Consider the following 12232-nt stretch of genomic DNA (forward strand, 5'->3'; position numbering starts at 1 on the left):
CAATTCCACAAAATGTTAATCATAGAGCTATTAAATGACTCAGTAACTCAACTCCTAGATATATAAACAAGAGATCTGACAACTTATGTTCACAAAAACTAGGGAGTTCATCCATGGTTTAGTCTTTAGCTTTGTGAAAGCTGTTTCTATCACAGCCCTTTTCGTTATACTATAGGAGGCTATTTTATCTATACTCCAGTGGAACTCTCTTTGTCTTACTATGCATCTGTATTTAACGTTGATTTGTGAAATGGTAATTTCATGAAACAGGTTTTATAAGTGCATTAAATAATGATTTTTGGGTGGAGCAAAACCAAGATTACAAACTTCTTAATGATTACTGAATATTAAGAAATATTCCCAGAATAGTAATGCTAAGTACAAGAGATTAAGATTCCATGCCCTTGAAAAACAGTGAAGTAAATTCCTAAAACAAATTTGAAATAAAAAAATTTACAACGTTCTGAATTATCTAACACAATGGTTTTTAAAACTTGATGTGTTACTCCCCTGTAGGATAAGCACAACAAAATAAGAAATACCTTGAGACACCTAATCAACTAAATTGCTTAATGAAAGTTCTCCCCTTGGTGCACCTTAACATTTCCTTATTAATATGTTTGTCTATATTTTAAAGGTTTTTAATTTAGGCTTATATTATCTTTCTGAGAAGAAACTCTAAGAGAACATTCTTGCAGAAAAAGCCATCATCAAAGTATCTAAAAAATAAATTAAAAAAATATAAAAGAAAAAAAAAAAGAAAGCGAGAACAGGAGAACAGGAAAGTGAGTCTAGGTAAACTCTAACAGCCCCTTTTTCCAAAGAGCGAAGGTTGAAAGTTATGATCAGATGTTTCACCATACCATGGACTAAATATGGAAAACTCTTAGAAGATTTCTTATAATAAAAATAAACACTGAATACGATCATGCAAATCTGTTTTTAATGCAGTTGATTTTACTGACTTGCTTCTTTTTATCTAACCCTAGTAAGAGAAGAAAACCAAAATCATCATTTTGGTATTTAAGAGCAGTCTGTGAGGGCAAAGTTCTTTGTATCATTAAGAATCAATTATCCCACAGACAACACTTTATGATAAAACCAGTTCCAGACACGGCTGAGACTGCCCCATTCTACCGAACTCCTACCTTTTATGAACTTTTTCTACAAAAACATATTTCCTCCATTAACATATCTTTTAGTGTGATTTCTAAAAACAACCATTAACGAAAAGCTGTGAGGAGCCTGTTTAAAAAATCACGATTCTGTAAACATAGTACCTCAATTATTATCTTGATATAAAAAAGTATTTTTTCACACATGATGCTTACAAGGTAGGTACGTGCAGCTTTCACATTTGGAAAGAATGAGTAAATAGGGTTCTGTTTTTCAGGGTATTGCTGACATTTACTATAAAACACTCTTAATTTATAAAACCTGACTCATTTTGTGAAAATAAAGATTAACTAGAAGTGTAGCAAGTTCATTTTTTAGTTGCTATATTTGTAAACCAATCCCATTCACCCACTAAAAAAGAAATACTGATGAAAATTTATGGTAAATCTCAAAGGAATTAAACTTGAAGGATTCAAGGAAGCTGATTTACCAACAGCAAAGTGTTAATGTTATCAAAGGAATTACCTAAATTCAATGCTCTGGTACCAAATAGATAGTAAAAAACAAAGTCAAAAGCAATTTAAACAGACTGAGGAGAATTTTGTACTATCCCTATTCACTTAGGTATCGAAGAGGGCTTTCAGTGAAATAAATAACCATAATCTTACCTATGAGACTATACACACTTATATAAAATACTCTCCTATTATAAGCTATTACATGTGTCAATTGCAAAGTGATTCTTTATGACAGCCATTTTCCTTATAAGCAAGTACACAGTCTTTCAAGTTATCATTAGAGGTGATTTAAGCTAAGTGTGAAGTTTTAAAATAAAATAGCACCAGCCTGCAAAAAAATAGTCATTAATATGTTTGCCAGACTTAATAAGAGGAATATTTATATGTTAGCTGTCCTTAGGTCTTTATATCATACGTATTAATATTTTAGTAGTATTTATTCACCAATATAACAGACTAAGTAGAATTCATTGTTATTACATTGATCAAGATGTAGATTGCTTTTAGGAAAGTTTTATTTACCCTTATCCCTCTTCCCTTGCCACTCATACCAACATATACACACATGCACACCTGTAAATTATAATTTCTCTACCAAAAACGAAAGAGCTCAGAGGAACAGGGAAAGAACCAACAATCAAGCACTTTAATATTCAGTTATTCTCTTTAATACAGCTAAAACAAAATCTGGTTTTGGTTTCCCTGAACTAGAAAGGCAATTTTTTGAATAACCTCAATAGGCTAAAAAGGTTTTTAAAAGAAATTATGACAAAGTACTTAAAAATAAATGGTAGATATATGCATTCTAATTAAAATAAAGAAAATAACTGAAAATGATTGTATTTTATAGGCCTTTCCACTCCATTTTTAGCCTGAAAACCACAAAGTCCACCTGAAGTCTCATTACAGAGTCAGGAAATCACAATAAGCACAAATAACCTACCATTACGGGAAGTGTTGCCAAAGGGACAACGGGTCCGGCCAACCCTATAGGTGTGGCTGAAGTCTTACCACTAGGTCTATTAACAGCATTATTATTTACTTAATTTTTATTCTTTAAAGGAATTTAAAATTATCTACATTTCAAATGCAGACTCCCTCAAAGTAATATTCATGAAACCAAAGTTGTGATATTCTAGTTATATATATTTTTTCTAACATAGTACATTAATGCATTAAAATAAAAGCCCCTAAGATGATCTCACATGCCATCATTAGTACAGGAAAACACAGTTAGTGCAAACAAACTACCCTATATAACTTTCAACCTGATTTCTTTCTCATAATAAAAGAAAAAGTGATGAACATATATTAGCATCAAGATTAAAAACACAGATTAATGTTCACTTAATGCCTTGCTTACTACTTATGCACTGCAGTACATCACTTAAACTTTAAAAAGTTGAACAAAGGCAGCTGAGTTGATATATTGAACCCAAAACACGTACTGCCTCAGTCTTATGCTGAGAAATTACTGAGCTTTGGGGAAATTGTAATTTATACCACATGAAACTATATAATTTGTATACAAAAGACAGGTTGACTAATGGTTCCACTTGGATCCTATTTTCTTAAACCCGGCCTCTGTGGTTTCTATATCTGATAAGAACGAAAAGTGACCTTTCACCACTCTCGGGAGTGATTTCTATGCATCAGAGAGAAAAAAAAGGGGCATAGGGCAAAATGTGGTTCAATATGGCAGCTCTGCTACTTGTGTTCTACAGAAAAATCATTTTATTTTGACTTTTTATTTGATTTGATTCAGTCTTGCCACTAAATCAGTACATTCAATTCCTTCTGCAATAAAATTTTAAATCACCTGCCTATGCATCTACTGAGTGCTGAGAAAGGGACAATCCATTGGGATTTATTGTTCCATTGCAGTTTATTGTTTATTGCAGATGGAATCATCATCAAAACTCAGAAAGCTAAGAGGAAAAATTGTTCATAATGATTTAAACTATACTATAAATATCAATGTTTCCATGAACTCAAACTACCCGGACTTCACCTGTTATTAATAATAAAACTCTGTAATGCCCCTAGATGTCCATTTTATTTATTTATTTTTCCACGAGAACTGGGAATGAGTTTTTCCTAGTATACCATTTCTTTGTGAAAGTGTAGTGACTGACAACACTAGGTGAAACATTCACTCAATAAAGTTCACAACATTATAATAACAAATTATAGAAAAGAAAGCATGGATTCTAACCACTTTGTCCTCCTTTGGGAAAGCATCCAAGGAAGCAGAGTAAAAAGAGAGGAAAAGAAGAAGAGAAAAACAAAAATAAGGCATATATTAATAGATTTTAAGAAAACAATTATGTATTATTTTTAAAGTGTTCAGACATAGGTATTTATAAGCATTGTAAATGTTTACTCTTCCCCAAAATACTCATGTTCAAGCTTTCATTGAAAATGCACCTATACTAATTCTACTATAGTAGATACCAAAATTGGGCACTATAATTTCCAAAAGTTTTAGTACTTGATGATTACATCTATATTTAAAACATTTTTCAGAAAGAAATCTTAATTCACTATTATATTTAGTCTTCCTATTACTGAAAAGACATTTTATTAAAATGAATAAAATTATATAAATAATTTTATCAAATTACTGTCAAAATATTTATAGTTACAATTTGGAAAAATCTAAGAATGGGAAATATTTGTAAAGAATAAAAATGAGAAAAAAGATATTAACTATTGTAGTCCTAAATTATTCCACAAGCACTATTTATATGTAATATACGTTTCAACACTTATAATGTCATGGGAAAAAAACAACACAATATATTCATACAATATTTTTGTCTCATGCCTTAAAGTTATGCCTTCTATTATTTTGTTCTTTTGAATATTTTGTCCAAATTGGATGGGCTTATAGAGACAGATAGACTACATTAGGCTTGGGTGTCTCCAAAGCAGAGGTACATCTTAGCTCAATTTCCTTTAACATGAGATTAACCCAGGTAATTTTAATATTTCATTAGTTAACTGTATTATTATTGGTTTTCCTCAAACCTATCATGGGAAGTTACAAACATTCAACAGCTATGGGTGCTCAGTCAGCATTTCCACCCTGCTAATTTGCACACTACTATGTACTGACAGCACCTTTTCAGATTGGACAGTACCCCTACACCAAATGTTTTTTTAAATATTTTGTATATCATTCCCAGGTCTCATCTGTGAGAATTCATTCCAAAACAGTGTATTTAGGAACACTAAAGATGAGAAAGTTAACACATAGTTCTTGTACACCTCTTTATGTGCCAGATACTATTTTAACCCAAGGTTGTTTTAAAAAGGTCTTAATATAACATATGATAATTAACTAAAGAACTTTCAGGAGGAAAACTCATGTGGTCATCAGAATGGCACCTAAATAACTCTTAAATATATATCATAAAGACCTAGATTTTAATTTAATTATCATAATAATCATATACAGTAATTATTACTATCCAGTTTCATAGATAAAGAAGATGTTGTTCAGGGAAGTTAATTATTTTCCCAAGGCCACAAAGATAATAGTGGGCTCACCTTAAAACATTTCTCTTTTACTGAATATCTTAATTTCACTGGAAGGGATATTTAGAATACCCTACTTGCAATTGAAATACACTACCAATGAATATAATGTTGATAGGGAGATTGATTTTAATTTTAGCCATGGGTTTCTCAATTAGGAAAATATCAAGAGTGCATAAAGCTTCCATATTATTTTTAAATATAACTTTGTACTATGTTACACTGCATATATGATTAGATAATAAATGAAATTACTTAGAGAAACATGGGGAATTCTTTAGGTATATGATAATCTTAACTGTTCTATATTACATTGCAGACCTACATCAAAGAAAACTCACCCAGACATCCCTATAAATAATTTTACCATACTAAGATAGGGTATATAATAAAGTATATTAAAATGTATTCTAAAGTATTAGAATTTATCTAGTACTTCATGAAGAATATTTAGTTCTCTTAAATGAGCATCTCAGTGCCTCACAAAGTGTATATATTTAAAGCACAGGCATAACATAAGTAGCTCTCATTTAAGCCAAATAAGGAAACTGCATCAGGTGAGACTACATCTCATAGAGAAGATAATAAGTACAAAAATCCCCCCAAATTTAAAAAAGGGTATTTTGACATACTCTTTAAATATCAAAATAGTTTCCATGAGAGAAACCTAGCACTATATACTTTACCACAACAGTAAATAGGAAATTACTCTCATAGAAGCTAATCATTGTTTTATATATGTTGTCTTCGGTTACATTTAATGCTACCCAGTTCACCTTACATTCTACCTTCATTCAGCCTGAAACAAACGTTGTAGAAACTAAGTTTTTTTTCTTCTTTTTACAAGAAGAACTGGATATAACAACTTTTAAGAGTCTTCTAGTTCATGATACTAAATCCACATTTACTACATTTTTCAGAAAGTAAATTTACTCCCACAAATAATCTGTTGGTTTGAATCTTTTGGTTTTTAATCATTTACTAAGATGCATATGGAAAGCATTTTTTTTATTATTTCATCACTACTCCACTACTATGAACCTTATGAAAAACAGAAAATGGGAAAGGGGCACATTAATGTGTACACTTATGCCTGCGTCTACTTTATAATACATGTATGTTTTCTGCTTGGCAGGTGTACTGCTTTTCACCTGCATTCAGAGCACCTCTCAGGCTCAGGGAACACTTACGTTGTTGGATCGCAGAGACACGCGGCCTCCACAGCGGGCACAGAACTTGGTGCGGCAGTAGGAGCAGAGATGGCCGCACCCGTCAGCAAACTTTGTTTTGTGACAGATTCCACAAGTCGGGGCATCATCTTTGTGCTCTCCCTGGTAACGCCGCGCTTCTTCCCCTATCTTCCTCACTTGTTCTTTATAGCTTTCAAATTGTTGATGCAATCTCCTGGGCAAAAGAGAAAACGGTAGCAAACTAAGTAAATGACAGAAGACAAAAACAAAAATAATTTTTCCTAACAGAAGTATAGCTATTTGAATGAAACCAAAACATATAAAATAATTTTTCCCACTAATCTTACCCTTCAACTAATCAAACTTTCCAGTAAAAGGCCACTGGTAAAAAATGTATTAGCATGTAACCCACTAGTCTCAGTTTTGTTACTAGCAATGAAACATACACGAGTACAACATATAATCACTGTTTTGGTCCCCAAAGTGGAATTCATGTGTCCACTCCACGCCTCTGCTTCTTCTAGACAAATAGCTTTCAAGGTATTTGGACTGGGGAACTCAACACTTTACAACTACATTCATGTGTGTATACAACTGAAGCAGAAGTTACACAAAATACTTAAGCTAACTATATACGATGTACTCTGGTATAGTCTATCTCATTCTATTTTAATAATGATTACAGTCTAAAAAAAAGTTTGTCACAGGAAATTGATTCCCTGACCCACTATGTGAGCATGATGTATACTTGGAAAAATACCGTTTTAAGTTATAGGGGCACCTGGGTGGCTCAGTTGGTTAAGTGCCCAACTCTTGGTTTTGGTTCAGGTCATGATCTCACAGTTTCGTGAGTTTGAGCTGCACATTGAGCTCTGTGATGACAGCACAGAGCCTGCTTGGGATTCTCTCTCTCCCTCTCTCTCTGGCCCTCCCCTGCTCACATATCTCTCTCTCAAAAATAAACTTAAAAAAATTATAAATTATAATGCTATGCAGTTTGTCTTCCACAAAATATCTTCCTTTACCCCTATTCTTGGAGATTATTTATGTATTTAATATCAAGTGTTTGATTTCATACAGTATATAAAGTATCACCTTATACATTATAATTGAGCTCACTAATCCTTCCACGATATGTGAAAAGTGTTAAACCACACCTTGCAAATATTCAGATTTTTTCTGATACAAATATTTTCTCATACAAATACCCCAATTTGTATGAGAGTTGTCACCACTCTTTATTTAATGGATGCAACCAAAGTTGTTGAGGCAAACCATTTTCCATAAGAATGTTCACATTTAATGTGATTCAAGTCTCCTCCCTTCCCCATCAGCCCTAATCCCTCAATCTTCAACTGCTACAAATAGAAACTATTTGCTGCTCTGTACAGAACACCATGACATCCAGTGAATCCCCAGTGAAAGTATGCCTTAGTTTTGTAAATGAGAACTGAGAGAGTTGTCCGAGGCCTAGCCAATAGTCATTGGCCATTACAACAATGGAGAAACTCCTAGGAAAGTCATCTCTGTAACTGAGCGAGTGCGCTGGATGTATTCCCTAGGACACAAGGTACACACACATGCTGTTGTTAATACAGGCAGTTAGTTAGCTTGATTCTCTACACCTAAGATATCTGTGGGAACTGGTACTCCCTGGAAACAGAATCAAATAAGTTATGTCTAAGGACTCTAGTACTTGAAGTACTGGGATTTCATTATATTTTCCTTTTAACATCAACAACTCTTGAGCAGAATTTTAATAATTACTTTAAAAATTATAAAACCCCTTTCCTGCTTTGCCAATTGACAGTTTTTCTATTTAATAGCACACATACTTGCTCTAGGAAATAAAGTAGTTTAGAATCTGAAGCCCTCCCCAATTTAAAGGCTAGCTAATTTCAGTTCATAGAAATAGTGATATATTTAAGGAAAGCAAGAATGTCTGAACGGCTTGAAAAACAATGCTATTTGGTACACTGAATTTTTTATAATTTAAGCACCATTAATCTAGGCTCAAGTTTTTAAAAAACAACTGGGGCTATCTTAACTACTTCAAAAGTAACCTTACAAAATAGCATTGGAAATCTTAAGGCTTCTATTAAAGAAAGTAATTATTAAGGAGTGGGAACAAGGAAATATCTCTAATCAAAGAAACATATATAAACTCTAAGCATAGAGGAAGTACATGGATAGATATTTATTGTGAGAACCATCAAATCAAATGTATTTAAGTAAATATAAATGCAAAAGCTAGGCAAAGGGAAAAGATTCCCTATGAATTTACTTTGTAATACAGCACATGATTTGGTATGAGTGTTGGCAAACTTTCCAGTAAAAGGCCAGATTGTAAATATGTTAGACTTTGTGGGCCATATAGTCTCTTTGACAACTACACAGCTGTATTATAACATGAAAGTAGCATAGATAATATGTAAATAATAAGCATAATAAGTGTGGCTATATTCCAATAAAACGTTATTACCAAAACAGATGGTAAGCCAGATTGGACAGGGCCAGTCTGTCATCTCCTGATTTAGTATATGCTTTATACTGAGGTATAATGGTTTGAAAATCCACTGTTCTTTAAAAATTCAAATATTGGGGTGCTTGGGTGGCTCAGTTGGTTAAGTGTCCAACTCTTCGTTTTGGCTCAGATCATGATTTCATGGTTTCATTGAGTTTGAGACCTGCGACAGGCTGTGTGCTGGCAGTGCAGAGCCTGCTTGGGATTCTCTCTCTCTCCCTCTGTCTGCCCCTTCCCCATCTGTGCTATCTCTGTCTCTCTCAAAATAAATAAATAAACTTAAAAAAAATCAAACACAAAATACTTTTATCCATCCTATAGGACCCAATCAAAAGGGGTGTTTTTTTATAATAAATATATGCAGGGCAGTGACCAGTGAGATAAAAACTTACTCTGCTACAATCTCATAGCATTTTATTTGGTCACTCATAAGGCATTCAGCTTTTTGTCTTTTGGTTTTTTTACCATATACTATTAGTATTTCTGTACATGTCACCTTTCTTCTACCAAACAGTAAATAGCATTAGAAATGCACAGTTTAGCAAGATAGTTAAGACATATTTCTCCTTAGTAGTAGCCAATACATACTTGCTAACTATAAAATTCATACACAAATACTTTGTTCTTAGTCCATTTTGAGAAAAAAAAACAATTTCATACTGAAGACTATGTATCCTGAAAAATCTTGCTGCCACAAAATGCTGAAAATACTGGATATTTAAAGGAATAACTTTAAAAAAATGTTTATTTATTTTGAGAGAGAGATTGAGGACAAGCAGGGGAAGGACAATGTCAGCGAAAGCCCAATGCAGGTCTCGAACTCATGAACTGTGAGATCATAACCTTGGCTGAAACCAAGACTCAGACACTTAACCGACTGAGCCACCCAGGTGCCCCTAAAGGAATAAATTTTAATTCCTATTTGAGTTGGGGAGAAAGTATGGAGATCCTCACAGGAGAAAAATGAAACAGTAGCAGTAATTCAGAGATGGAGTATAGTTATGAAGCAGACCACTGCTCCTGGGACATGTACTGAGGCTCTGTGACCAAGAACTTCAGCTTTAACTTTCATACAAGTGAACAAAATTAACATTGTTGTTAGGTAACCACCAAAAATAATTGAAATAGAGTGTATGATATCCAAACCCGTGGAAAACATGGAATGAGGAAATAGTCAATCTACAGAAGACAACAATTGAAGCAAATGAACAAACACAGACAAAGCAGGACAATTAGAAATTATGACAAACAATGGTAGTAACAATCCAACACACATCAGGAGTCACAATATGTATAATGGACTACAGCATCATTAAAAGACAAAAATTAACATGTTAGATCTTTAAAATTTAGCTAAATTAGGTTTAGAAGAGATATACCCAAACTAGGAAGGATGTTTGAAATAAAAGAATGAAAAAATATATCCCAGTGAAAGGCTAAGGACAACAACAACAAAATTGGGATAATATTTATGGCAAAAAGCATTACTAAAGATAAAAAGGATAATCTATTATTTAAAAAGTATTCATATAATTTTTTATAAGACAATTCTAAACTTAATTGCATATAATAATATATGAAGCCAAAAAATAATAAAACTACTAACGTAGAGAAATCCACCTTCATTGTAGGATACTTTGACAGACCTTTCTCTCTATAATTAACAGACCAGACAGATCAAAAATAAATAATTACAGAGAATATTTGAAAAACATAATTAAGAACTTTATATACATATGCATATGTACTTATCTGTCCAGTAGAATAAACTTGTTAAGCTTATTGAGTACGATACTTGTTCACACATATTTATTGTCCTCAGTGGTAGAATACATATTTTTTTTTCATGTAGATATGAAATTATTCAAGCTCTGGGCCTCAAAAGTACTGAATATGTTTTATTTCTTAAGTTGAGTGTTAGGCACATATTATATCTTTTATTCTTTTTCTCTATTCTTTACATATGTGCTTTTGTATCATGAAGTATTTCACATAAAAAAAGGAAAAAATTCAGTTCTATCTCATCAAATATCATTAAATAACAAATGAGTGCTATAAAGAAATGAAAAACTGGAATATATATGGCATTAAAATCTACAAAAGAGTTGACCAATTATGCCTCCTACTTAATTTAAAGAAGAAATGTGTATGTTTAAATGCACAATAACTTTATGAAGTAAATTCCCATTTTATTGATGAGAAAAACTAATTTTTGTCTAGGGGTTTGCTTTTCCTTTCTATCTGAATATATCATTGTGAATTCACATACTTCAGATCTTACTCTAAGCCCATATAAAAGATGACAACAAATACGGATTCAACTTGCAAATGAAAACATTTCTGAATGCAGGAAAGTGTTAACTATCAGGAAATGTCAGTGTTTTGTCATGACTAATTGAAGATACATGAACAAAAGCTGAGTATGAACAAGCCAAAGCTATGCTGATGAACTCAGGTCCTGAAACTCCCATGACCTTTCACTCCTGCTCAATAATACTTTCATGCAGTTTCAACTCCTCTACAGTGCTTATTCCCAAACTCTCTTTTCTCAAATTAACTTCAAGCTACTGTGTCCTCCTGAAAGACTCAAAATACTATTTTGATGATGTATGAACCCAGTGCTGGTTCCCTATGTGTGTATGCAGCTTAGGCTGTGACAGGGGGCCAGACCACAACAGGTGGGCAGGCAGCAACATGTCCTTCTCCAGTAGGCCACGGCAAGAAGGCTGGTGAGATAAGGTTTCTCAGTTGAGTTATGAGGGTGGGGTCTCTAGGTTCTCATTTTCTCCATGAGACATTTTAGGAGGGAAGGTCTCTTCCAGTCTTTCTTCCAGTCTTTCTTTCAGTGGAAGAAAAATCTAGCCCTCTGAGTAGTTCCTAAGGATGACAGCTGCCAGGGGACAGTGCTCTCCCAGAAGCTGCACTGACATGCCTGGGGCAGCTCTTTGGTAAGTGCTTCACCCCACAGTTTATGAAGTCATTCACACAAGCATCTCCAAACTCTACCAGGACTTATATCCTCCCGGATGCTATCCCTTAGTGACCTGCACCCATCTGTACCCAACTCTCATGTGTATTTCCAATTCCTTCCTGGTTTTGGCAATAGTCCATATTTATAAAACTGGTTTGGACATTCCCACAGGGAGAGAATTAAGAGAAGAAAAATCATGCTGTTTCTCAGCCCAGAACTCTCTTACAGCTTCAACTCTGTTTCTTCATGGGCTTCTTCCCTTCCTTACAGGTAGGACTCCCTTATTCTTCACTGAAAGAAAGAGTCCAACCAAAGTCTCTAGCAACCTCTTTAACTTATTTCCCACTGTGTTCTTTCTTTACTTATCAGCAGA

General features: G+C 33.5%; 1 protein-coding gene across 21 annotated transcripts in view; it reads right to left on the reverse strand.

Annotated features, from left to right (window-relative positions):
• Nucleotides 1–12232, reverse strand: part of RIMS1 (regulating synaptic membrane exocytosis 1) — a 489827-nt gene that overhangs the window by 284203 nt on the left and 193392 nt on the right. For 19 of the 21 annotated variants that reach the window (XM_019417685.2, XM_019417717.2, XM_019417715.2 and 16 more), the window contains exons 3-4: nucleotides 6365–6578; nucleotides 3850–3861 (exon numbers count right to left, since the gene is read on the reverse strand). In XM_019417685.2, the coding sequence (XP_019273230.1) occupies nucleotides 3850–3861; nucleotides 6365–6578 (226 nt within the window). Of the gene's footprint in view, nucleotides 1–2131; nucleotides 3862–6364; nucleotides 6579–12232 lie in introns of those variants that run through there. The other 2 variants (XM_019417684.2, XM_053904756.1) reach the window with 2 other exon arrangements.

This window comes from Panthera pardus, unplaced genomic scaffold, assembly GCF_024362965.1.
Source record: "Panthera pardus isolate Hobbes unplaced genomic scaffold, ASM2436296v1 HiC_scaffold_17, whole genome shotgun sequence".
Classification (NCBI taxonomy): domain Eukaryota; kingdom Metazoa; phylum Chordata; class Mammalia; order Carnivora; family Felidae; genus Panthera; species Panthera pardus.